Raw genomic sequence first — 27,190 nt, 5'->3', positions numbered from 1 at the left:
GAGCAGGTGGGTGGGATCCTTCGTGATCTTGCGGGACCTTTCTGTATATACATTTAGTGGCCACTTTATTAGGTACGTCTGCTCGTTTACGCAGATTATCTAATCAGCCAAACCCGTGGCACAGAAGCATGCATGGTTAGCCGGTCCGAGATGTCGACGGTTCACTCTCTTCCATGGATGCGCTTGGCCTGCTGAGTTCCACCGGCACTTTATGTGTGTGCTTGGATTTTTCGTCTCTGTTATATTCTCCACTCAACCTCTCCCCTCCCAGATTCGACCACTCGGCTGTATACCAGAGGCAATTTGCAGTGTCCAGTACACCCAGTTGGGACGTGGGAGGAAACCAGGGCACCCGCGGGAAACGCACAGTGACGGGGAGAATGTGCAGACTGCTCCCGAGGTCAGGTTTCAACCATTGTCTCCCTGTCTTTGGTAATTGCCGTGTGGAGATTTGCCGCACATCTGATACCACCTCTCCCTGATGTTGCCAGAATCTGACAGTTTCTGATTGTTCATAAAGTGGGACTGACTTGGAGTAAGAGTGGAGTACGGTGCCAGCGCCAAGCTGCCCCGTGATGACACGTCATTGTCCATACAAGGCTCGGAGCCGCGCTCCATTCATAAGATGAGCGGGAGGAGTGGCCAGTCCTCTCCCGGGAATTTACAGCGACGCTCAGGCACGGCTTCTGTTTTGTTGTTTTACAAGCCCAAGGCTTCGGGTAGCTGCGTACTGAGGATGGAGGTGTCGGATGTGGAGTGCAGTCAGGTGAAGCGGTTACTGAGACAACACGGCCGTAAGTGCTTGGTCTTGGACTGCAGATCGTTCCTGGCATACAGTGCCCACCACATCAGCGGCTCCCTCAACGTCCGCTGTAACACCATCGTAAAACGCAGAGCCAAGGGCTCCGTCACTCTACAACACATCATCCCGGCCGACGAGCCCCGCGGCCGGCTTCAAGCTGGCTTTTACTCCGCCCTCGTCTTATACGACGAAAGGAGCCCTCAATTTGACCTAGTCCGGCACGACAGCACCGTCAACACTGTCCTCAGTGCACTGTCGGCAGCCTTCTGCCCAACGCACATCTACTTCCTAGCGGGTAAGGTTTATATCAGCAACAGCTTCCCCCACCCGCCGCTCTTCCCTACCGTAGGAGAGATCTGAACTGGATCTAGCGTTGGGAAGCAGCCCGGCTCTAAGGTAGCGTTTGCGGCGCTCGGAGTGCACAGCTCGTGGCCTTCAGTTTGGTGTTGGTGTTGGTGTTGGTGTTGTGGGTTGACACTGGATCCACGACTGCAACGTTGGCGCTGATATCAGTAACTGCTGCTAATACTAAGTTTTTTCATGGCATTTACTCTGGTGCCTCCGCTAATGTCAAAATATATAAGGTCAGTAATAATCAATAATAAACGTGATAAACGTACCACGTTACTACAGTACTTGCATCAATGATATAGGTTATAGGATAGCTGGTAAATTTGTGACATCTCACGAGGCCACTCCTTCTCGATAGCAGCAACATTTTCATGGAAACTTGCTTCTCTCTCAGTTTGATCGCCCCAGTGCGGGTTTCAGTTTGTGTAAGCGAGTGTATCGCCGGTAGCGTTACGAATAGTTTTATTTTAAATATGCGACCGCACATTAACAGGAAACGTGTAAATTTAGCGAAGAAAAAATCAGAAGAAACAGCAATAGATGGAGGGGGGTCATTCTGGATGTCCCAGGTCCGGCTCCTTGTCGGTGTTTTTCCGGGCAGTTGTGCGGGATCCCTTGTGGTAGGGCCTCCACATCGTCTGTAGCACAGGCTGAATGGCAGATGGGCAATAGTGGCTACAAGTAGATTCTGGCGTCCTTACAGCTTTTAATCACACTTGGCAGAAACCCTTCCTCCCTTATACCGCCCAAACCACCTTGCCCATCACAAACTCGGCGCTGTCATCGATGGCATTTGCCCACATCTCAGTAAGGAGCTCCGAGCAAACACAACACAGCGCGCCACACTGCGCAATGCCGCAAATCACAGCAACCGCTCACCTCATTCGCAAACGGGATTTTTCGCGCTGTGCCTTTTATGGCGTGTTTAAAACCCCGGACGTTTCTATATGCACACACTGAGTTGGTCCACTGTTAAATTATGTATTTGTGCAGAGAAGTTGCAACTATTTGCAACCAAACGGTTGGCGGAAGAACGCGGTGACATCAGGCTGTTAATTACTGGCAATGCAAGGATGTGATTCAGTCCCGCCTGGGACTTCATTGAAAAGTGTGACTCTGTCGCCGTTTGTTTAGGGGGTGTCTCAAATTCCGCAGCTTATTGAATGTTTACCTTTCAGATGAGTGAGCCTGTCCTCCCCAAGCCAGACACGTGCATATTGTGCGGCTGTGTGTGTGGGGCCGCTGAACTTTGTATCTGGTTGATGATGAATGCAGCTTCTTCCGAAGTATCAGTCCATCTGCTGCTGATCATCCCAAAACTGCCAGCTGGGCCCATCAAGGCTCGCTTATTCCATGTTAAATCCCAATCTGCCTTCATTTATAAAAATGATCACCCACAGCACAGAAACAGACCGTGCTCCTCGCACTTCTCCAGGCTCCCCATCCCCCGTCCTTTCCCCTTCCTCTACGCTTGACTATACGTCAATATAGTTTTAAATATCCCACATGGAAGCAAGTTTCAGCCGCTCATGCTTGCCGGGGGTGGGGGGAGCATGCTTCCACGTTTCTGCTGGAGAAAAGCCTGTTGCACTCTCCTTCCGCGGCGAGTTCCATTCCCACCTGTTCTCTGCACTCACAGAGATTTCTAGTTTCCAGTGCTTTGTAAAACTAATTTAGCTGAAATATAATTCGTCAGCACAACATTCTTTCAGCTCACGAGGGGAGAGGACTAGATACTCTGTAATATTTCAGGCCGATTACCTGTCACCTCAGCCTCACTCCTGGCTTGGAACCCAGACCACTCTTGATGATGTGTTCACCGTCTTTGTCCCTTTCCTCAGAGGTGGGGAGAGTCTCAACTTTAGCTTCACGACATTTTAATCGCATAATAATAAATCAAAAGCGTAGATTTTCAGAGATCACTTTACGCAGCACCTTAACTTCCAGGTTTTCTAATTGCGTTTGACAACATGCTCATTCTGTCAGGGTAAACAAATGTGTTGGAACATCTTCAAGTAACTCAATCGTTGAAAGACTAGAATATCGCTACAGAACTTCTTTATTCTCTTTCCCACCCGGTACTGATATCTGCACACAAGATGTCTAACACTAATGGTGTGGAACATACTTCAATGAAGAAGGCAATATCAACATCATAAACATTTCAATGCACCTTCACCACAAATATTGGATGTTAACCATATATGATATTGATTTTGAATATTTTGATTACTATATCTTAAATTGCCATTTTTAGTCAGCCAAAACTTCCAACTAATGGAAAATTGATGATGCCCTTCAGCCAGCACCAAACAGAAATGGCCAGCACTCACTGGGTCCAGAATCTGGGGAAAGCTGTTGGCTCATCCCAGGGGGAAGTGGCACCACTGAATCATTCAGTTTGGACTGTCTGCCTCTTCTGCAATAGCCCCAGGAGCAACATAAAACCAGAGTGCCCACGTGTGCTGGGAGAACTGGAGTGGACCAGACTTGCCTGTGGCACCTTGGCTCATTTACTGCAAGCACAGGTCTCATTCCTGCCCAGACTGGCATCAAGTTTACCCAAGCGATTTGCCAACACCAGGAGCAGATCAGGCCACATGGTCAGCCCTGTTCAAAGGAGATTTCTAAAGCCTCAGTTCAACAGGACCCTGAGGTTTTCTCACACTGCTCCGTCCACCCTGCTCCAAGAGGCTCTCCAGTTTGCTGACTCACATCATCTCGCTCTTTTCAAGTGTCAGTCAACTGGATTTGAACACCCACAATTAGTGGATTCTCTGTGTGAGAGGCCCTTTTATAAGTGTAATGCAGGTAATACCCAGAACATATTTCAAGCTCTTTGTGTTTTTGAACTGTGGGGATTAATGTTACCAGATCCCATCAGCCTTGTGAACTATATTGAATTCACAAAACTACAGCAACTGGCACATATCATAAAAATCTGTTTCTTTACGAGCAGGAGGATATGAGAGATTTTCTTCAGAATATCCCGAGTTCTGTGTAAAAGCAAAACGTCCACCTGGAATCTCGACAGTGTCCATCATCGAATCCCCGGAAACAAGCCTGAATGCCTGTGGGACTCCAGTGCATGACCAGGTAGCCCCAACCTCTCAGTGTCACTGCCTGTCATTTCAGTCCTTCCTTCATCCCAGATATTGAATGCAGTGGAAGTTTTATGTCTGACTTGTGAAAATTCTTTCTCCCAAACAACTTGTTATGAGCTAATCCTTGTTTTGATATTCGTAACTGTTTGTTAGCAGTGATGACCCTTCATCCATGTTGCTAAGAGACATAAAGGGTAAATAACTGACATGGATACAAAGTTACCTCTGCCACCTCTTGCGTGGCTGGTCATCTTGCAGCCTAACAGTGGGCCTGCAATTATGCACCAAATTTCACATCCTCGGGAGTTCCCAAAGTTCCTCACAACCAATGAAATGCTCTGGGAATGTTGGGGTTAATTTGGTTGAGCAAGGTCCCTCAAGCATCGCTGTGGAATTGCTGGAAAGCCTATTTCAGATGTTAGTTTTGGGGCGAATATTGAACAGGATTTCCTCCATGTGAAGATGTTACAATCAGAACTAAAAGGTAGCACTCTTAATAGTACACTGTAGTTTAGTGTAAATCATGTGCTCATACCTCTGTCTTGGACGAAATCTGTGCCACCCACTCAACCAAAGTTAACATCTGAGACATAGTCTGCAAGTACAGCGGCAGTGAAGGTTTGACCTCACTGTAAGCGTTAAAGTTTACAGACATAAAAGGATTAATCTATGCTCTGGGCCTGTATTCACCGGAGTTTAGGAGAATGGGGTTGAAGGATCTCATTGAAACCGATTGAATATTGAAAGGTTGAGACAGAGTGGACGTGGAGAGGATGTTTCCTATAGTGGAGGAGTCTAGGGCCAGAGGGCACAGCCTCAGAATAGAAGAACGTCCCTTTAGAACAGATGAGGAAAATTTTCTTTAGCCAAAGGGTGGTGAATCTGTGGAACTCATTGTCACCGTGTGTGTGGAGGCCAAGTCACTAGGATATATTTAAAACAGCGATTGATAGGTTCTTCATTAGTAAGGACATGAAAGGTAATGGGGAGTAGGCGGGAGAATGGAATTGAGAGGGATAATAGATCAGCCATGGTGGAATGATGGAGCTGACTTGATGGGTAGAACGGTGTAGTTCTGCTCCCATGTCTTCCGGTAAACACACCCGTCTCCAGAAAATGCCCAAGTAAATCATTCCCTATTCCTCACCTAAAGTATACAATGAAAATCAAAGCCAAATTAAGCTATGGAGGTTTCATTAATGTTTAATAAATCATATTTATTGTGAATTAATTAATGATATTAGTTACTTTTTTTATTCACGTCCCCCTGTCAGAACAACCAAGTGTTTCATGTCAGAAGGTTTTTCCTTAACTTTATGAAAACATTGTAAGGTGCCACCTGTGACATGAACTCAAAATGTTTCCGTGTTTTCGCCAAGTCATTCTGATGCCCTCCTTGTTAGGTGGTACTGGAATGGGGCAGAGGAAAGCTGTAGCAGGCTCCTGGTTGTTTCACAGCTCCTGAGCTCAGGTACTCGGTGTGTGGAGTTTGCACGTTGTCCTCTGATTATGTGAGCTTCCACAACTTCGTCAACTTTCCCTGCACAACCCTAAGCCATTTAGCTGGCTTTTAAAATTACCTCTTAATGCAGGTGATGGGTAAAAGAATCAAAGGGGGTTAATAGCCATGTGAAACCAAGTAACTTGTAGGACTACAGGGTAAATTGGTTTCTTATTGTCACATGTACCAGGGTACAGTGAAAAATCATTGTTTTGCACAGATCACTCAATTACATCAGTACATTGAGGAAAGCAATGCAGAGCAAAGTGATGGTCACAGAGAAAGTGCAGTGCAGGCAGACAACGAGCTGCAAGGCCATAATGAGAAAGTTAGTGAGGATGAGTCCAACTTATTGCACCAAGGGCTTGTTAAATAGTCTTATAGCAGCGGGAATAGACACTGTCCTTGAGTCTGGTAGTATGTGATTCCAAGAATTTGTATCCTCTGCCCAATGGGATGGGGGAGAAGAGAGTGGGTGGAGTGTTTGATTATCTTGGCTGCTTTACTCAAGCAGTGAGAAGTATTGACAGTCAGTGGAGGGTAGGCAGTGAGGTAATGAGAGAGAAAATGTGACTAATGAGATTACTCTGTTGGGAGGTAGCATGAAAAAATAAGATTTGTTCCCTGGGCCAGCTTCTCCCATTTTCTTTTCTCTAGCAGCAGAGAAAGGTCTCAACTGTCTGGGGTTGAAATCCCCTCTACATCTACTCCACTGATTTACAGTGCAATGCATGACTGAGTCTGGATCAACATAGAGCATAGATCAGTACAGCACAGGAACAGGCCCTTCAGCTCACAGTGTTGTGCCAAACCAGCTAAAAAGTGAATCAAAAACAACCAAAAACTAGTCTCTCCTACCTACACAATGTCCATATCCCTCCTTCCTCCTCACATTCATGTAGCTCATAAAAACCTCTGATGTATTTAACTCTTCCACCATGCCAGGCAGCACATTCCAGGCATCCACCACTCTCTGAGTAAAAAATCTTTTAACCCTGACATCTCCTTTTATCTCCAATGCATGCCCTCTGGTATCAGACATTTCTCTCCTGGGAAATAATTATCCCTGTCTACTCTATCTGTGCTTCTCATAATCTTCTAAGCCTCTATCAGATCTCCCCTCAGCTGTTGTCACTCCAAAGAAAACAAGTTTCACCAGCCTCTTATGTCAGCACATACCCTCTAAACCAGACAGCATAATGATAAACCTCCTGCACCCTCTCCAAAGCCTTAACATCCTTCATACAGTGGGGCAACCAGAACTGTGTGCAACACTCCAGATGTGGCTGAACCAGAGTTTTATAAAGTTGCAACATAACCTCCTGACTTTTGAACTCAATTGACCTCGACTAATAAAAGCAAGCATTCCATAAGCTTTCTTAACTTACCTATCAAACTGTGTAGCCACTTTCAAGGAGCTATGAACTTGGACCCCAAGATCTCTCTGCTCAGCAACACTATTCAGGATCTTTCCCTTAACAATGTACTGTCTCCTTGCATTTGTCCTAGAAATATGCAACGCCTCACATTTATCTGGGCTAAGTTCCATCTGCCATTTCTCTGCCCATATCTGCAGCTGATTTATGTCCCACTGTATTCTTTGCCAGTCTTCTACATTATCCGCAACTCCACCAATCTTGATATCAACTGCAAACTTGCTAACCCACCCACCTACATTGGACAGTTTTCTGTTTAGGATTGATATTTCTGGAGGAGTAAGTGTAGGAAAGAAAGGACATCTGAGACAGTCAAGAATGAGGCAGAGTTATGCTACTTTAAATGGATGTATGGGTACAGGAGTTAAGTTGGAGTAGAAGTAATTACTGGATTACAGGAGGAAATACACTGAGTAGACCATTCAGTCACATACTGTATATATCAAACAAAATCATGATGTACATCCAACAAAATCTATCAAGTCTCTAAAATGAAATAACTCAACATGCATGTTGTTTTAAGTAGATACTGTATGTCCAAATGATAATGCCTAGAACTTGTCTAAACAATAGGATTAACTTCAGTGTAAAGTCCTGATGGTTGAGCCTTGCTTGTTAATTCTAGCAATTCCTTGGCTGATAACTTGGATTGGTGGGAAAGATGGGAGAGTGGCTTTGCCATCTGTCAAAGTTTCCTTTGTAGTTTTGTGGCTGCCCTCATGACTAGATTATGCCAAGCAAGGTCCTGGCACCAGGAAGGAACCGGATGACTGGATTGGGGTGGGTCTCAGCCAGCAAGTTCAGTCTTATGATCTGGACATTGTGAAGGCGATGGGTGTCAAAGCAACAAGCCCCCACCCCCCCCCCCCGGCAAAATCTATAAGAACGAATACTGATGAAGACTTAAATACAGAAAATACTCTGCTTATCTTGTGAAAGACCAAGCCAGTTTTATTACGTACAGAATAAGTGTTTTTGCCATTGGTTGAGATATGATAAGGTCATTCATAAATCAGAGCCAATATTCCTGAATGAGGTAATGCAATGAGAGCCTTGTTGCCTCACAGCATCTGTCAAGAAATGGAGAATAGGTGTGGAAGATCACTCCTGTACAATAGATTACTGTTATTGTGGTGACTACAGTTAAATACTAAACTTTACATTTAATTATAGGGTGGTCCAGTGGAAATTCTTCCTTTCCTTTATCTCGGAAGTGCACATCATGCTTCAAAAAGGGACACGCTCGACGCAATGGGGATTACAGCTCTCCTGAATGTCTCTTCCAACTGTCCAAACCATTTTGAGGATCATTATCAGTATAAATGCATTCCAGTGGAGGACAACCAGAAAACAGACATCAGTTTCTGGTTCATGGAAGCAATAGAGTACATTGGTAGGAAAGATTCCAATAATTGTATTTCACTGTATATTACTCTTTCCCCATCTTTCCTTTCAATTGTCAGTAACTTAGTGATTGACATTAAATATCATTGTTTCCAAGTTATTGCATTCCAGTTTGATTCGTTACAGAGAGCATTGTCCTTCAAGTCCACATATTTGGTGTTGGTACAGGAACTTGGGGCCATGAGCATTATTTATATAAAGGAGCAGTCCATGATCGTTCAGCCTTTTACGGAATCTGGGGTGTTTCTTCTTGACTTTCGTGCAAAGTTCTGTTCAATGGACTGTAGTGAGATCTATTTTGTCTTGGAGCTCTGCCAAGTGGAAATAGATGCTTTGGCCCTGTTCATTCATGTCAACCATGCAAACCATCAAGTTCGTCCCACTTCCTCATCTTTGGCAAATGGATCTCTAAACCATTACTACTCAACCACTTTCTTTAGATGTTGTTACTGTACCTACCTGAACCACTCTCTCTGGCAGCTCATTCAAATTACACACCACCCTCTGCTTTAAAAAATTGCTGCCCAGGTCCATTTTAAATCTTTCACCTCTCATTCCACCTATGCCCTTCTAGTTTTTAGCTCCCCTGCTCTTGGAAAAAGACTATGTGCATTCATTCTATCTGTACCACTTATGCTTTTACATCCTTCAATCTCCTACATTTCAAGGAATAATGTCTTAGTGTGCCCCATGTCTCCTTATAACTCAGAATCTAGCAGCATCTTTCAAATATTCTTCACACTCTTTCCATTTTAACAATCTTTCTTTTACTGTGGTAACCAAAACGGTACCCAATACTCCAAGTGCAGTGGCACTGATGCTTTGTACAATATTACATCCCAGCACTCTGACTGATGAAGGCCATCATGCTAAACACTTTCATTAATAGGATATATTTGCTAATACATTTTTAAATGGCTGCCAATAAAAAGAATTAGAATAAAAATTATTACAAGTGAATCTGAGGCAAAAAAAAAAATTGCTGACTACAGGAATCTTCCATTCAGTCGCTTGGGTCTAATCCACCTTTCACTGGATCACACCAATCTGCACCTTTACCAATAATTGTTCATCATATTTAGTTTCTTCTTCAACACATTCTTGTTTCTGAGATCTATAAGCTCCTGATGTTTAATTTCAATTTTACATTTGGGTGTGATGTACACAAGGTCTCCTGTTTACATGTAGCCAAAAGCTATTGAGATAAACTGCTGTGTGTCATAATCAATGTTGATGTTTTGTTAAATTCTCTGAGGAACTTTCAACATGGAGCTAACGGCTGTTTCGTTATTTTCTTTATTCCTTTTGGCAAATTGGAATCACATATGTTGTCCATATCTTTAATCCTTGGATAATATACAATAATTATATGGAAATCCAAAAATATCTGCGAGAAGATCACTAATTTTCTTCCACACATCCCTGAATGTGCTACTTTTAACCCATCTGGCTCAGCACGTTGGTTGACATTTAAACCAGCAAGTGCCTGTCAATCAATAGAAATAACTTGAATAAGGGAAGAGGAAATTTTCATAGACACAAAGATTGTGTAATTTTAGGTAGGATATTGACCATTGGATAATCCATGGTCCAGTAAAGATCACAAATTCACTAAGGAATGCATAGAACTTTATTAGCAATCTGTCTGCAGATCTGATTGACAGTAATAGACAATTCCTGTACAAATCCCAATGATTAGGACCCACTTCACACCTTGTATTATTTTCAAAAAGAATTACTTGTAAATTGTTTCAAAGAAAGTCTCGTAATATCACATTACTGGACAGTTCTGTTGACCCGTACATCAGAAAGATATCAGTAAGCTTGAAAAAATGCAGGGACAACTTACAAGAATGTTGCTGAGACTTCAGGACCTGAGTTATAGGGCAAGGTTAGGACTTCATTTAATGGAGTACAGGAGAATGTGGGGAGATCCTATAGAGGTATGAAAAATTTTGAGGGGTCTAGACTGGGTGAATGCTAGCTGGCTCAGGTTGGGTGAGACTAGAACTAGAGGTCACAAGTTAAGGGTGAAAGGTGAAATATTTAAGGAAAATCTGAGGGTTTCTTCTTCATTCAGAGGCTGGTGTGAATGTGGAACAAGCTGCCAGTGGATGAGGTAGACATGAACTCAATTGCAACATTTAAGGAAAGTTTGGAAAGGTGCATGGACGAGAGGGGTGTGGAGTGCTGTGGTCTGGGTTCTGGTAGACGGGACTTGGCAGGAGACCAGATTGCATGGGCCATGGGGCCTGTTTCTATGTCATGGTGCTCTATGACAGAATTATTGCTTGTGGGCACAATAATGGGGTGAGTGATGGGATGGGGTGGCCTTATGTTGGTTTTGTCACAAAAACCCAAGATATAGTGAAAAGCTTGTCTTGCATACTGTTCATGCAGATCCATTCATTACACAGTGCACTGAGAACAAGGTAAAGCAACAACAGAATGCAGAATAAAGTGTAACAGCTACAGACAAATGAGCAATACATAAAACCACATGATATAGGAGCAGAATTAGGCGATTGGCCCATCGAGTCTGCTCCACCATTCAATTATGGCTGATCCTTTTTTTCCCCTCCTCAGCCCCACTCCCCGGCCTTCTCCCTGTAATCTTTGATGCCGTGTTCAATCAAGAACCTATCAAGCTCTGCCTTAAATACACCCAACAACCTGGTCACCACAGCTGCATGTGGTAATAAATTCCCCAAATTCACCTCCCTCTGGCTAAAGGAATAAAGTGTAATGTCATAACAGGATAGATTGTGAGGACAAGAGTCCATTTTATCAAACTAGGAAACCATTCAATTGTCTTGTAACAGCAGGGTAGAAGCTGTCCTTAACCACACACCACCAAGTTTCAGACCTTGGTATCTTTTGCTCAATGAGAGAAGGGATAAGAATGTCCAGGGTGGGTGAGATATTTAAATATTTTGGTTGATTTACTGAGGCAGTGAGAAGTATGGACAGAGTCCTGGATTTCATGATGTGCTGAGTTATGACCACAACTTTGCCGTTTCTTGCCATCCTGGGCAGTGCATTTGCTGTACCAAACCATGATACATCCAGCAAGAATGCCTCAATGAAAATTAAAGGTCAACAGGGATATGCCTCTTAAGGAAGTAAAAGCACAATGGAGTTTTCTTGTCTGTGGCACATATGTAGTTGGGCCTGCACAAGTGATGTTCACTCCTAGGAACTTGAATCTCTAAACCATCCTGACCTCAGCACCATTGATGTAAACAGGAGCACGTGCACTGCCCACCTTCCTAAAGTCAATGATCAGCTCTTTTGTTTTGCTGACATTAAGGGAAATTTCTGACAGCATGTTAATAAGCTCCTTCCTGGATTTGCCATAGAGAGCTAGAACACTACAGCGCATGAACAGGCCCTTCAGCCCATCTAGTCTGTGCCAAACTATTATGTTGGCTAGACATATCACCCTGCACCTGGACCATAGCCCCCGATCTATGTACCTATCCAAATTTCTCTTGATTGTTGAAATTGAACCAACACCCATCACTTCCACTGGTTGCAATCTCTTACCACCCTCTGAGTGACGGTCCCCCTCATGTTCCCCTTAAATTTCACCCCTCACCCTTAAACCATGACCTCTAGTTCTTGCCCAACCTCAGTGGAAAAAGACTGCTTGAATACCCCTCATAATTTTGTCTATCTCTAGAAAATCCCCCCTCATTCTCATAGACTTCAGGGAATAAAGTCCTAACTTATTCAACTTTCCCTATAACTCAGATGTCAAGTTCCTGGCAACATCCTTGTCAATTTTCTCTGCACTCTTATATCATTTCTGTAGGTTGATGAGCAGAACTGCACACAATATTCCACATTAGGTCTCACCAACATCTTGTAGAGCTTCAACATAACATCCCAACTCCTGTACTTAATACTTTGATTTATGAAGGCCAATGTACCAGAAGCTATCTTTATGACCTGTGACACCACTTTCAAGGAATTATGGAACTGTATTTCCAGGACCCTCTGTTCTACAGCCCTCCTCAGTACCCTACTGTTCACCGTGTAAGTCCGACCCTGTTTTGTCCTCTCAATATATCACAATTGTCTGCCAATTTTGAGCCCATTTTTCCAACTGGTCCAGATTTTGTTGCAAGCTTTGATAGCATTCCTCGCTGTCAACTATACCCCCCAACCTTAGTGTTATCCACAAATATGCTGATCCAGTTCATTACATTATCATCCAGATTGTTGATATAGATGACAAACAACAATAGACTCAGCACAGACCCTTGCGGCACTCCACTAGTCACAGGTCTCCAGTCAGAGAGGCAACCCTCTACCACCCCTCTCTGGTTCTCCAGTGAAGCCACTATCTAATCCTAAATACTACATAATTCTGAATGCCAAGTGACTGAACCTTCATGACCATCCTCCCATGTGGGACCTTGCCACATGCCTTGCCAAAATCCATGTAGACAACATCTACTGCCTTTTGTTCATCAACTTTCTTGGTAACTTCCTCAAAAAACTCTATAAAATGGTTTAGACCCGACCTATCACGCACAAGGCCATGTTCACTATCCCTCATCGGTCCCTGTTTATCCAAATACATATACACAGTATCTGCTCCCTTGGAATACCTTTAAATAAATTTCCCACTACTGAAGTCCCTTTAATTTTCGGCATATTCTTAGAGCCTTTCTGAAACAACGGGAAAACATTTGCTATCCTCCAATCCTCTAGAACATCACCCATGCCCAAGAACATTTTAAATACCTCTACTAGAGCCCCTGCAAGGTCCAAAGGAACACCTTGTCAGACCCTGTGTGAAGTTAGGGTCCACGTCCAGAGGGAGAGACACTGAATCAGATGAACAGTTCACTGACTTTTGGTAAGAACTGTGCAGAACTGAAGGCCTTTCACCTGCAAACAATAAGCGCAAGTCCAACAGGGCCATTAATTAAAACTATCAAACTGAAAGCTAATACCAACACTGCAGTAACTTAACACTAAATAAATACTGCTTCACAGAATCAATGTAAATGTTTGTATCCTTTCCTGGAACAAGAACAAAGGTAAGTAGGGAGTGTTGATATTTCTGTGCTTCTGCTCAAGCCTTGACAAGACTGAAAGAAGAGGAAGGGAGTTAAATACCACCACAATAAAACACTAACATGCATACTCGTGAGCGTAATTGCTGACACCATTCAACAGTTCGCCCGCAAGGGCATCCAGACCCATGGTAGAGTCCATGGTTGTGACTCTGAGGATTTATCCACCCTAATTTGTCTCAAGACCTGAAGCAGCTCCTCCTCTGTAATCTGGATGCAGTCCAGGACCTCACTGCTGTGTTCTCTCACTTCAAAAGCCTCTGTGTCTGTCTCCTGAGTAAATAGAGATGCAAAAAATCCATTTAAGATATCCACCATCTCTTGCAGCTCCATGTATAGATCACCATGTGATCTTCAAGAGGACCAACTTTGTCCCTTGCTATCCATTTCCTCTTGTCTGTAGAAGCCCTTGGGATTCCCCTTCACCTTGTCTGCTAGAGCAGCCTCATGTCTTCTTTCGGCTTTCCTGATTTCCTTCTTGCATTTCTTATACATTTTTATATTTCGTAAGTACCTATCTAACTTCATCTGTTATACTCCTCCTCCTTATTAGCCAGGGGTCCCTAAATACTTGCTTTTCATTCTGACAGGAATGTACAAACTTTGTACCGTCAAACTTTCATTTACCAAGCACACCTTTGCCTGAAACTATCTGTCCCAAACCACACTTGTCAGATCCTCTCTGATACCATTCAATTTGGCCTTTCTCCAGATTAGAATCTCAACTCAAGGACTAGATCTATCCTTTTCCATAATTGAAACTAATGGCATTATGATCCTTAGATCCAAAACTTCTGTCAAATCCAAAACGCTGTCTTGTTTCCTAATAGGAGATCCAGTCTCTCTCTAGCTGGGACCACTATATGTATATTGATTAAGGGAACTTTGCTGAGCACTTCTACCCCATCCAGCTCTTTCACAGTTTTGGAGTTCCAGTCAATATGTGGAAAGTTAAAATCACTTACTATCACAACCTTATGTTTCTTGAAACTGTCTGCAATCTTCCTACAAATTTGCTCCTCTAAATCTTGCTGGTCTATAACATAATCCTATTAACAAGGTCATCAATTTCTTATTCCTCAGCTAGATGAGCTTTCCAGTCTGACTGTCTGAGCTCTGCCGTGTCATTTTCCCTAACTAGTAATGCCACACCTCCCCTTTAATGCCCCCTGCCCATTTAGTCCGTGCCTAAAGCAATGGAACCCTGGAACACTGCAGTAGCTGCCAGTCCATCCCTCCTGCAACCAAATTTCACTCATGGCAGCAATGTCATAACTCCACATGCTGACCCATGATCTAAGCTCATCTGCCTTTCCTACAATACCCCTTGCATTGAAAAGGATGCAACTCAGAACATTAGTCCTGCTGTGCTTAACCTTTTCATTCCTGCCTTTATATGCAGGCTTAACAACATTTTTCCCCACAACTACTCCACTATCTGCTCTGGCGGTCTTGTTCCCAACTCCTTGCTGCTCTAGCTCAACCTCACCCCCCTCTGGTGAAGTGCTAACAAAACTTCCCATAGGGATATTAGCCCCTCTCCAGTTCAGGTACAAACTATTCCATCTGGATAAGTCCCACCTTCCCTGGAAGAGAGCCCAATGATCCAGGAACCTACAGTCCTCTCTCCTGCACCATCTCCTTAGCCACGTGTTGAGCTGTATTATCTTCCTATTTCTGGCCTCACTAGCATGTGGTACGTGTAGAAATCCAGAGATCACACTTGTGTTTGGTTTATGTTGGGATGGGTTAGATTTTTGTTGGGGTAGTGAGGGTATGTGCATGTTCGAGAGTGAACTTGTACTGTTGTGAGGTTGTGTTGGGGTAGTGAGGGTATGTGCATGTTCGAGAGTGAACTTGTACTGTTGTGAGGTTGTGTTGGGGTAGTGAGGGTATGTGCATGTTCGAGAGTGAACTTGTACTGTTGTGAGGTTGTGTTGGGGTAGTGAGGGTATGTGCATGTTCGAGAGTGAACTTGTACTGTTGTGAGGTTGTGTTGAGGTAGTGAGGGTATGTGCATGTTCGAGAGTGAACTTGTACTGTTGTGAGGTTGTGTTGGGGTAGTGAGGGTATGTGCATGTTCGAGAGTGAACTTGTACTGTTGTGAGGTTGTGTTGGGGTAGTGAGGGTATGTGCATGTTCGAGAGTGAACGTACTGTTGTGAGGTTGTGTTGGGGTAGTGAGGGTATGTGCATGTTCGAGAGTGAACTTGTACTGTTGTGAGGTTGTGTTGAGGTAGTGAGGGTATGTGCATGTTCGAGAGTGAACTTGTACTGTTGTGAGGTTGTGTTGGGGTAGTGAGGGTATGTGCATGTTCGAGAGTGAACTTGTACTGTTGTGAGGTTGTGTTGGGGTAGTGAGGGTATGTGCATGTTCGAGAGTGAACTTGTACTGTTGTGAGGTTGTGTTGGGGTAGTGAGGGTATGTGCATGTTCGAGAGTGAACTTGTACTGTTGTGAGGTTGTGTTGGGGTAGTGAGGGTATGTGCATGTTCGAGAGTGAACTTGTACTGTTGTGAGGTTGTGTTGGGGTAGTGAGGGTATGTGCATGTTCGAGAGTGAACTTGTACTGTTGTGAGGTTGTGTTGGGGTAGTGAGGGTATGTGCATGTTCGAGAGTGAACGTACTGTTGTGAGGTTGTGTTGGGGTAGTGAGGGTATGTGCATGTTCGAGAGTGAACTTGTACTGTTGTGAGGTTGTGTTGGGGTAGTGAGGGTATGTGCATGTTCGAGAGTGAACTTGTACTGTTGTGAGGTTGTGTTGAGGTAGTGAGGGTATGTGCATGTTCGAGAGTGAACTTGTACTGTTGTGAGGTTGTGTTGGGGTAGTGAGGGTATGTGCATGTTCGAGAGTGAACTTGTACTGTTGTGAGGTTGTGTTGGGGTAGTGAGGGTATGTGCATGTTCGAGAGTGAACGTACTGTTGTGAGGTTGTGTTGGGGTAGTGAGGGTATGTGCATGTTCGAGAGTGAACTTGTACTGTTGTGAGGTTGTGTTGGGGTAGTGAGGGTATGTGCATGTTCGAGAGTGAACTTGTACTGTTGTGAGGTTGTGTTGAGGTAGTGAGGGTATGTGCATGTTCGAGAGTGAACTTGTACTGTTGTGAGGTTGTGTTGGGGTAGTGAGGGTATGTGCATGTTCGAGAGTGAACTTGTACTGTTGTGAGGTTGTGTTGGGGTAGTGAGGGTATGTGCATGTTCGAGAGTGAACGTACTGTTGTGAGGTTGTGTTGGGGTAGTGAGGGTATGTGCATGTTCGAGAGTGAACTTGTACTGTTGTGAGGTTGTGTTGGGGTAGTGAGGGTATGTGCATGTTCGAGAGTGAACTTGTACTGTTGTGAGGTTGTGTTGGGGTAGTGAGGGTATGTGCATGTTCGAGAGTGAACTTGTACTGTTGTGAGGTTGTGTTGGGGTAGTGAGGGTATGTGCATGTTCGAGAGTGAACTTGTACTGTTGTGAGGTTGTGTTGGGGTAGTGAGGGTATGTGCATGTTCGAGAGTGAACTTGTACTGTTGTGAGGTTGTGTTGGGGTAGTGAGGGTATGTGCATGTTCGAGAGTGAACGTGCTGTTGTGAGGTTGTGTTGGGGTAGTGAGGGTATGTGCATGTTCGAGAGTGAACTTGTACTGTTGTGAGGTTGTGTTGGGGTAGTGAGGGTATGTGCATGTTCGAGAGTGAACGTACTGTTGTGAGGTTGTGTTGGGGTAGTGAGGGTATGTGCATGTTCGAGAGTGAACTTGTACTGTTGTGAGGTTGTGTTGGGGTAGTGAGGGTATGTGCATGTTCGAGAGTGAACTTGTACTGTTGTGAGGTTGTGTTGAGGTAGTGAGGGTATGTGCATGTTCGAGAGTGAACTTGTACTGTTGTGAGGTTGTGTTGGGGTAGTGAGGGTATGTGCATGTTCGAGAGTGAACTTGTACTGTTGTGAGGTTGTGTTGGGGTAGTGAGGGTATGTGCATGTTCGAGAGTGAACTTGTACTGTTGTGAGGTTGTGTTGGGGTAGTGAGGGTATGTGCATGTTCGAGAGTGAACTTGTACTGTTGTGAGGTTGTGTTGGGGTAGTGAGGGTATGTGCATGTTCGAGAGTGAACTTGTACTGTTGTGAGGTTGTGTTGGGGTAGTGAGGGTATGTGCATGTTCGAGAGTGAACTTGTACTGTTGTGAGGTTGTGTTGGGGTAGTGAGGGTATGTGCATGTTCGAGAGTGAACTTGTACTGTTGTGAGGTTGTGTTGGGGTAGTGAGGGTATGTGCATGTTCGAGAGTGAACTTGTACTGTTGTGAGGTTGTGTTGGGGTAGTGAGGGTATGTGCATGTTCGAGAGTGAACGTGCTGTTGTGAGGTTGTGTTGGGGTAGTGAGGGTATGTGCATGTTCGAGAGTGAACTTGTACTGTTGTGAGGTTGTGTTGAGGTAGTGAGGGTATGTGCATGTTCGAGAGTGAACTTGTACTGTTGTGAGGTTGTGTTGGGGTAGTGAGGGTATGTGCATGTTCGAGAGTGAACGTGCTGTTGTGAGGTTGTGTTGAGGTAGTGAGGGTATGTGCATGTTCGAGAGTGAACGTGCTGTTGTGAGGTTGTGTTGGGGTAGTGAGGGTATGTGCATGTTCGAGAGTGAACTTGTACTGTTGTGAGGTTGTGTTGGGGTAGTGAGGGTATGTGCATGTTCGAGAGTGAACTTGTACTGTTGTGAGGTTGTGTTGGGGTAGTGAGGGTATGTGCATGTTCGAGAGTGAACTTGTACTGTTGTGAGGTTGTGTTGGGGTAGTGAGGGTATGTGCATGTTCGAGAGTGAACTTGTACTGTTGTGAGGTTGTGTTGGGGTAGTGAGGGTATGTGCATGTTCGAGAGTGAACGTGCTGTTGTGAGGTTGTGTTGGGGTAGTGAGGGTATGTGCATGTTCGAGAGTGAACTTGTACTGTTGTGAGGTTGTGTTGAGGTAGTGAGGGTATGTGCATGTTCGAGAGTGAACTTGTACTGTTGTGAGGTTGTGTTGGGGTAGTGAGGGTATGTGCATGTTCGAGAGTGAACGTGCTGTTGTGAGGTTGTGTTGGGGTAGTGAGGGTATGTGCATGTTCGAGAGTGAACTTGTACTGTTGTGAGGTTGTGTTGGGGTAGTGAGGGTATGTGCATGTTCGAGAGTGAACGTGCTGTTGTGAGGTTGTGTTGGGGTAGTGAGGGTATGTGCATGTTCGAGAGTGAACTTGTACTGTTGTGAGGTTGTGTTGGGGTAGTGAGGGTATGTGCATGTTCGAGAGTGAACGTGCTGTTGTGAGGTTGTGTTGGGGTAGTGAGGGTATGTGCATGTTCGAGAGTGAACTTGTACTGTTGTGAGGTTGTGTTGGGGTAGTGAGGGTATGTGCATGTTCGAGAGTGAACGTGCTGTTGTGAGGTTGTGTTGGGGTAGTGAGGGTATGTGCATGTTCGAGAGTGAACTTGTACTGTTGTGAGGTTGTGTTGGGGTAGTGAGGGTATGTGCATGTTCGAGAGTGAACGTGCTGTTGTGAGGTTGTGTTGGGGTAGTGAGGGTATGTGCATGTTCGAGAGTGAACTTGTACTGTTGTGAGGTTGTGTTGGGGTAGTGAGGGTATGTGCATGTTCGAGAGTGAACTTGTACTGTTGTGAGGTTGTGTTGGGGTAGTGAGGGTATGTGCATGTTCGAGAGTGAACTTGTACTGTTGTGAGGTTGTGTTGGGGTAGTGAGGGTATGTGCATGTTCGAGAGTGAACGTGCTGTTGTGAGGTTGTGTTGGGGTAGTGAGGGTATGTGCATGTTCGAGAGTGAACTTGTACTGTTGTGAGGTTGTGTTGGGGTAGTGAGGGTATGTGCATGTTCGAGAGTGAACGTACTGTTGTGAGGTTGTGTTGGGGTAGTGAGGGTATGTGCATGTTCGAGAGTGAACTTGTACTGTTGTGAGGTTGTGTTGGGGTAGTGAGGGTATGTGCATGTTCGAGAGTGAACTTGTACTGTTGTGAGGTTGTGTTGAGGTAGTGAGGGTATGTGCATGTTCGAGAGTGAACGTACTGTTGTGAGGTTGTGTTGGGGTAGTGAGGGTATGTGCATGTTCGAGAGTGAACTTGTACTGTTGTGAGGTTGTGTTGAGGTAGTGAGGGTATGTGCATGTTCGAGAGTGAACTTGTACTGTTGTGAGGTTGTGTTGAGGTAGTGAGGGTATGTGCATGTTCGAGAGTGAACGTGCTGTTGTGAGGTTGTGTTGGGGTAGTGAGGGTATGTGCATGTTCGAGAGTGAACTTGTACTGTTGTGAGGTTGTGTTGGGGTAGTGAGGGTATGTGCATGTTCGAGAGTGAACTTGTACTGTTGTGAGGTTGTGTTGGGGTAGTGAGGGTATGTGCATGTTCGAGAGTGAACTTGTACTGTTGTGAGGTTGTGTTGAGGTAGTGAGGGTATGTGCATGTTCGAGAGTGAACTTGTACTGTTGTGAGGTTGTGTTGAGGTAGTGAGGGTATGTGCATGTTCGAGAGTGAACTTGTACTGTTGTGAGGTTGTGTTGGGGTAGTGAGGGTATGTGCATGTTCGAGAGTGAACTTGTACTGTTGTGAGGTTGTGTTGGGGTAGTGAGGGTATGTGCATGTTCGAGAGTGAACTTGTACTGTTGTGAGGTTGTGTTGGGGTAGTGAGGGTATGTGCATGTTCGAGAGTGAACTTGTACTGTTGTGAGGTTGGGTTCACTTGCATTAACTTATTCACTTATTTGAATCTGAATAAAAAATAGAAAATGAATTCCAGGTTGGACTAGTGTGTACATTTCTTCATTTTGATTGTGTTCAGTGTTTCTTTCTTCTGTGTTTTTTACCCAGTGTCTGCTGTGTCTTCTATTTACAGATTCTGTCAAAAATGTTGATGGCCGAATTCTGGTCCACTGCCAAGCTGGGATCTCAAGGTCAGCCACCATTTGCCTTGCCTATCTAATGATGAGTAAACGAGTTCGGCTGGAAGAGGCCTTTCAGTTTGTTAAGGAGAGACGGAGCATAATTTCACCCAATTTTAGCTTCATGGGACAGCTGCTACAGTTTGAGACGCAGATCCTGAACTCCTCCTGCTCTGTAAAATCTGCCAGTCCTTCAGGAGCTCTCAGAGAGCAGAACAAGGCATCATCAACCCCAACCTCACAGTTCGTCTTCAGCTTTCCTGTGTCTGTCAGTGTTCACTCAACCCCAAATAATCTGAATTACTTACCCAATCCGATCACCACATCACCAACTTACTGAAGGACTAGGATTTGTCTACGTTTAAAAACTGTATTTAACTGAACATCCAATCCAGTAGTGTGTTAAGCAATCTGTCCACTTACTGTAGACGAACGGACAGTTTAAATTGACCTAGAACTGAAAGTGGCTAGTTTAACATTTCATGCCTGAACTGTTCAGTCTGGAAGGATTTCTTTGCAATAAGTTACAATTCACTTTTGAATAAACAGGATGTTTGACTTTCTAATGAACTAGTTTGTCACAGAGCCATGGAATACTACAGCACAGAAACAGGCTTTTTGGTCGATTTAGTCTGTGCCGATCCATCAACCTGCACCCAGACGGTAGCCATCCACACCTCTCTCACCCAAATTTCTCTTGAATATTGAAATCGACCCCATATCCACGACTTGCGCTGGTAGTTCGTTCCACACTCTCACCACCCTCTGAGTGAAGATGTTCCACCCTCCATTGAGCATTTCACCTTTCACCCTTAACCCATGACCTCTAGCTGTAGTCTCACCCAACGTCAGTGGAAAAAGCCTGGTTGCATTTCCCTTATCTATTCCCTTCACAATTCTGTATAGCTCTATCAAATCTCCCCTCAAACTTCCACATCCTAGGGAATAAACTCCTAATCTGTTCAACTTTTCCAAATACTCAGATCCTCAAGTCCTGGCAACATCCTTGTAAATTTTCAACTTTATTGATATCTTTCCTGTAGTTAGGTGAACAAAACTGCACACGTTACTCCAAATTAGGCCTCACCAATGTCTTATACAATTTCAGCAGTTTGTCCATCTCCTGTACTCAATACTTTGATTCAAGGCCAATGTGCCAAAGGCTTTCTTTACGACCCTCTCCACCTGTGACACCACTTTCAAGGAATTATGGATTTGTATTCCCAGATCCATCTGTTCTACCACATTCCTCAGTGTCCTACTACTCACTGTGTTAGTTCCATCTGCCATTCTGCAGCCTACTTTTCCAGCTGGTCCAGATCCCGCTGCAAGCTTTGATAGCCTTCCTCACTGTCCACTACATCCCCAGTCTTGATGTCACCTGCAAATTTACTGATCCAGTTAACCACATTATCATCCAGATCATTGACATAGATGGCAAACAACTATGGATCCAGCACCGATCCTTGCAGAATTCCACTAGTCACAGGCCTCCAGTCAGAGAGGCAACCATCTACTCCCACTCTCTGGTTTCTCCACAAAGCCAATGTCTAATCCCGTTTACTACCTCATCTTGAATGCCATGTGACTGAAACATTTTGACCAACCTCCCATGTGGGACCTTGTCAAAGACCTTGCTAAAGTCCAGGTAGGCAACATCTACTGCCTTGTCTTCATCTTTCCTGGTAACTTTCTCGAAAAACTCCGTAAGTTTGATTAGATATGAATAACCATGCACAAAGTCATGTTCACAAATCCTAATCAGTCGCTGGCTCTCCAAATACTTAAATATCTGGTCCCTTAGAATACCTTCCAATAACTTTCCCACTAGTGATGTTAGGCTTGCTGGCCTATAATTTCTTGGCTTATTCTTAGAGCTTTTCTCAAACAATGAAACATTAGTAGCTATTCTCCAATCCTCCAGCACCCCATCCATGGCTAAGGATGTTTTAAACATCTCTGCTTGAGCCACTGCAATTTACTCTTACTATATCTTTAGAAGCCCTCAGGATGCTCCTTCACTTTGTCTGCTAAAGCAACTCTTGTCTTCTCTCAGCCCTCCTGATTTCCTTTTTAAGCGTTCTCTTGCATTACTTGCAGTGCTCAAGAACCTCATTTGTTCCTACCTGCCATGCACCTCCTTCTTTTTCTTAACCAGGGCCTCAGTATTTCCCAAAAACCTGTTATTCTTGCCTTTTATTTCGACAGGAGCATACAAACTCTACTCTCAAAGTTTCACTTTTCAACACCTCCCACTTACCAAGTACACCTTTGCCAGAAAACAACCTGTCCCCATCCACACTTGCAAGATCCTTTTTGATGCCATCAAAATTGGCCTTTCTCCAATTTAGAATCTCAACTGAGGACCAGACCTTTTCTTTTCCATAATTACCCTGAAACTATTGGCATTTTAAGACCAAAAAATCTAGGAGCAAAATCAGGCCATTCAGCCCTTTGAGTCTGCTCTGCCATTCAAAATGGCTGATTAATTATCCCTCTCAATCCCAATTATGATCACTAGGTATTAAGTGTTCCCCTAAGCAAACTTTTGTCATCTGCCCTGTCTCATTCCCTAATAGGAGATCTAGTTCACACCATCTCTAGTTGGGATTTCTATGTATTGATTAAGGAAACTTTCTTGAACACATTTGATAAACTCTTTCTCATCCAACCCTTATACAGTATGGAAGTCCCAATCAATACATGCAAAGTTAAAATCACCTACAATAACAACCTTTTGTTTCTTGCAACAGTCTGTGATCTCTATAAATGTACTGCTCTAAATCCTGCGGATTATTGGGTGGTCTATAGATCAATCCTATTAATGTGGTCATACCTTTCTTAAGTTCTACCCATAAAGCCTCATTAAATGAGCTCTTCGGTCTGTATTGACTGAGCACTGTCGTGACATTTTCCCTGCCACCCCTCCCTCTTTAATCCTTCCCACTTTATCACGTCTAAGACAAAGGAACCACAGAACATTAGGCTGCCAGTCCTGCCACCAAGTCTCACTACTGGCTACAATGTCATCATTCCATGTCCTGATCCATGCCCCAAGCTCATCCATTTTTCCTACAATACCCCTGCACTGAAATATATGCAGCCCAGAACATGAGTGCCACCACACTCAACCTTTTGATTCCTGACCTCGTATGTAGGCTTTACAACATCTTTCTCCACAACAACTTCACTATCTGATCTGGCACTCTGATTCCCATCTCCCCGCAACTCTAGTTTAAACCACCCCCTCCCCCACACACATCCCCCCCCCCCCCCCAATGCAACACCAGCAAGCCGACTGTTCAGTACAGATCACACTTTCCTTGGAAGAGAGCCCAAAGATCCAAAAATCTGAAGCCTTGCCTCCTGCACCAACTGCTTAGTTACATGCTAGACTGTATCATCTTTCTACTTCTGGCTTCACTAATTCATGGCATAGGTAGCAATCCTGAGATCACGTATCTGGTGGTTCTGTCCTTTAGCTTAACACCCAACTTCCTGAACTCCCTGTGCAGAAGCTCATCACCCATTCTACCCACGTCATTGATACCTACCTGGACTGCAACCTTTGGCTCTTCACCATCCCACTTAAGAATACTGTGGACTCAATCTGAGATGTCCCTGACCCTGGCACCTGGGAGGCAACAAACCTTCTGGGAACCTGTTTTTTTGCCCACAGAGATTCCTTTTTATCCAACAAATCCTCTATCACTACAGCTTGCCTCTTCTCCCTCATTCCCTTCTGAGCCACCGAGCCAGACTCAGTGAAAGAGACTTAACTGCTGTGGCATTCCTCTGCTAGTTCATCCCTCTCCAATAGTATCCAAAGAGGTATACCTGTTATTGAGGGGATTGACCACAGGGTACTCTGCACTAGCTGCCTATCTCTTTTCCCCTCCTTGGCGGCCACCCAGGTACCTGTGTGCTGCGTCTTGGGTGTAACTACCTCCCTGTATGTCCTGTCTATCAACCCCTCAGCCTCCCGAATGATCCACAGTTCATCCATTTCCAGCTCCAGCTCCTTAACGCACTCTGTTAGAAACTGCAGCTGGATACACTTCTTGCAGGTGAAGTTGTCAGGGACACTGGAGGTCTCCCTGCCTTCCAACGTCCCACAAAAGGAGCATTCCACTATCCTGTCTGACTGCTCTAAATGTGCAATAAGAAGGAAAGAAACTATAAATAACAACAAAAATCTACCTATGACCTACTTTTCTCTTGAGCCTCGATGAGCCAAAGTTTCAACTCCCCTCTCCAACATTGACTCACTCACATAAGCCGCTCCACTTAATCCTAACTTCTTGTTATTGATCCTTGCCAAGTGCCTAATTACATGCAATCCAATGTTTATCTCAGTATTTATATTGCAACAACTGATTAATGCAAGATTCCTTCTCTTCAAGCAAGCTACCAGAATAGTTCTCCACAATAAACTTCCAGAAGGCATCTCTCTGCTAGTGTTAAATCATACTGGGACTTTATTCTGGTTTTGTACAAAAATCTGGAATGAATGAATGAAATACAACACTCACACCATCTGAGTGGAAGACGACCTGAAATCGATAATTCATGCCAATCTGCTGCCACGTGCCTGACTGATGAATCATGCAGTGGACAGTTAGGAAATCCACGTCCTCGCTTCTCTCTTTGTTTCCTTTCACGGTTTACTCCTTTTCTGACCCAATTAGACTGGGACCTAGCAGAAATCAAGGAGAGAAAAAAACACCAGCATACATTTACTTGTGTATTTGAAGATCTGTTGTGGAGATGAAATCAGTAAAAAGATGTCTCATGATAAAAGACTTAAAGCTGTCCCTCTGAATTGCAGGTGGCTTGTTTTTGCTCATGTCCTGTGGTTTCTGAGGTAACTGATGTGTCCACCCACTGTCTGCCCACCAGCAACTTCCTGCCAAGTCTGTGGCAGTTTGCTGGGTTTCTCTGAGCTCTCTATGTGCTGACTCAGGGCTGTCCGGGCTAGCCTGAAGGCTTCATCTTTATTAAGAGCAGCCATGGGCCAGGTGCTCCCAGGAGTCTATGGGCCTGTTACATTCTTTCAACAAGGTTTTGAGCACACCCTTTAATCTTTCTCTCTGACCCCCAGGAACCTTTTCCCATGAAAGAACTGAAATAGAGGTCAAGGTATTGCCTAACATCTGGGGGCAGCTTGGATTTCTCACTCATACAAATGAGGAATCTTCATCTACAAATCCGGTTACCATGGAAAGAAATGATTTGTTGTGGTTTGCTGGGATGGACTTACACAGCACTTCACCTCTGGATTTTCTTGGATGTAAAAATCAGCACTTGTCCACTGTGGAAAGTGTATTCCCTCTTGATAATCCCATTGAATCCCAGTACTCAGAAAACCTGTGCTATTGTCATTGCTGGAAACAAAGTTATTTGGCTGCAAAGCTGCCCAGTGTAGAGTGAATCCAGCTGGCCTGAGGTACAAAAACAGCTAGAGATTTGGTGTTAGCAGAGACCAAGGGTTAGCATAGTATCACCTCACAGAAATGCATATGTTTTGAAATGAACTTAAAGCACAATTTATTAAAAAAGGTGCAACTCAAGCTAACATTTGAAGCTCACTGTAGCTACAATGAGAGGCTGGACATTGAAGACGTTGAACCTTCCGTTTGTAATACAGCGTGAGCTTCAGTTTGGCCACAGGGTTTCAAAACCTATTATATCAAACTCTCCCAACTGCAACGTACTTGGACTTATTTGAAACTTGTTCCTGATCAGTTTGGTTTGAATATCAGTAATTAACATTCCATGGAAGATTCCACCTTCATTAGGTGTGATAGCCCGCTGTTTGTTACAGTACAGTACAGATACAGCACAGAATAGGCTCTCCAGGCCCTTCAAGTTGCATCGCCCCGCAGCCCCAATTTAACCCTAGCCTAATCACGGGACAATTTTCAGTGACTGGTACGTCTTTGGACTGTGGGAGGAAAACTGAGAACCCGGAGGAAACCCACGTGTTCCACAGGGTACAGACTTCTTACAGATGATGTCAGACGACAGCCCGATTCTGTGATGCTCGGTGACTTTGTCATCTGTATTGGTTGCTGACTGTGGCCCTTACACAGCTTAAGCATCTCACCCAGGAGTGGCTGGAAGATGTTTGTGACCTCAGCCCCATTAGAATGGCTGGGAGGGAATGTTTTGACTATGTTCTGCAGTCGGAACAACTGGCCAAGCATTATTAGGTAGGAAGAATCCACAGCAGAGCAGCTGGTTGAGTTGTTGACTCATAGCTCCAGTGAGGAATGCCCAATTATAGCTTCGAGTCCTGTCTCCGGGGAGTTTACACTTCCTTTCTCTGACCATGGGGGTTTTCCCTGCGAACTCTGGTTTCCTCCCAAATCCCAAAGGTTTGTGTGTTGGTAGGTTAATTGGCAATGACAGATTTGTGCTGATCTGTGGGGTGATTATTAGGGTCCTGGGAAAGAGGGAAGATAAAATGGGAACAGCTTAGTGTCGATGGCAGTTTGGTAGTCAGTGTGGACTCGGTGGCCTAACCTACTTAGTTCTGAGCTGTGTGACCATGACAATGCATACTGCACGCTCAGTCAGATTTGAGCATCTCAGGTGCAACTGTTCAATTACAACCTCTTTTA

At 44.5% G+C, this 27,190-nt stretch overlaps 1 protein-coding gene across 1 annotated transcript; it reads left to right on the top strand.

The window, feature by feature from the left end:
* Positions 1-641: 641 nt before the first annotated feature.
* Positions 642-21,137, top strand: dusp4 (dual specificity phosphatase 4). The gene is made up of 4 exons (XM_073024351.1): positions 642-1,097; positions 4,113-4,249; positions 8,368-8,587; positions 20,522-21,137. The coding sequence occupies exons 1-4, from the start codon at positions 737-739 to the stop codon at positions 20,905-20,907; spliced, it is 1,104 nt and encodes a 367-aa protein (XP_072880452.1). The 5' UTR covers positions 642-736; the 3' UTR covers positions 20,908-21,137.
* Positions 21,138-27,190: the final 6,053 nt, after the last annotated feature.

The sequence above is a fragment of the Hemitrygon akajei genome, chromosome 2, assembly GCF_048418815.1.
Source record: "Hemitrygon akajei chromosome 2, sHemAka1.3, whole genome shotgun sequence".
Classification (NCBI taxonomy): Eukaryota; Metazoa; Chordata; class Chondrichthyes; order Myliobatiformes; family Dasyatidae; genus Hemitrygon; species Hemitrygon akajei.
This window is presented reverse-complemented; position numbering and strand designations above follow the sequence as displayed.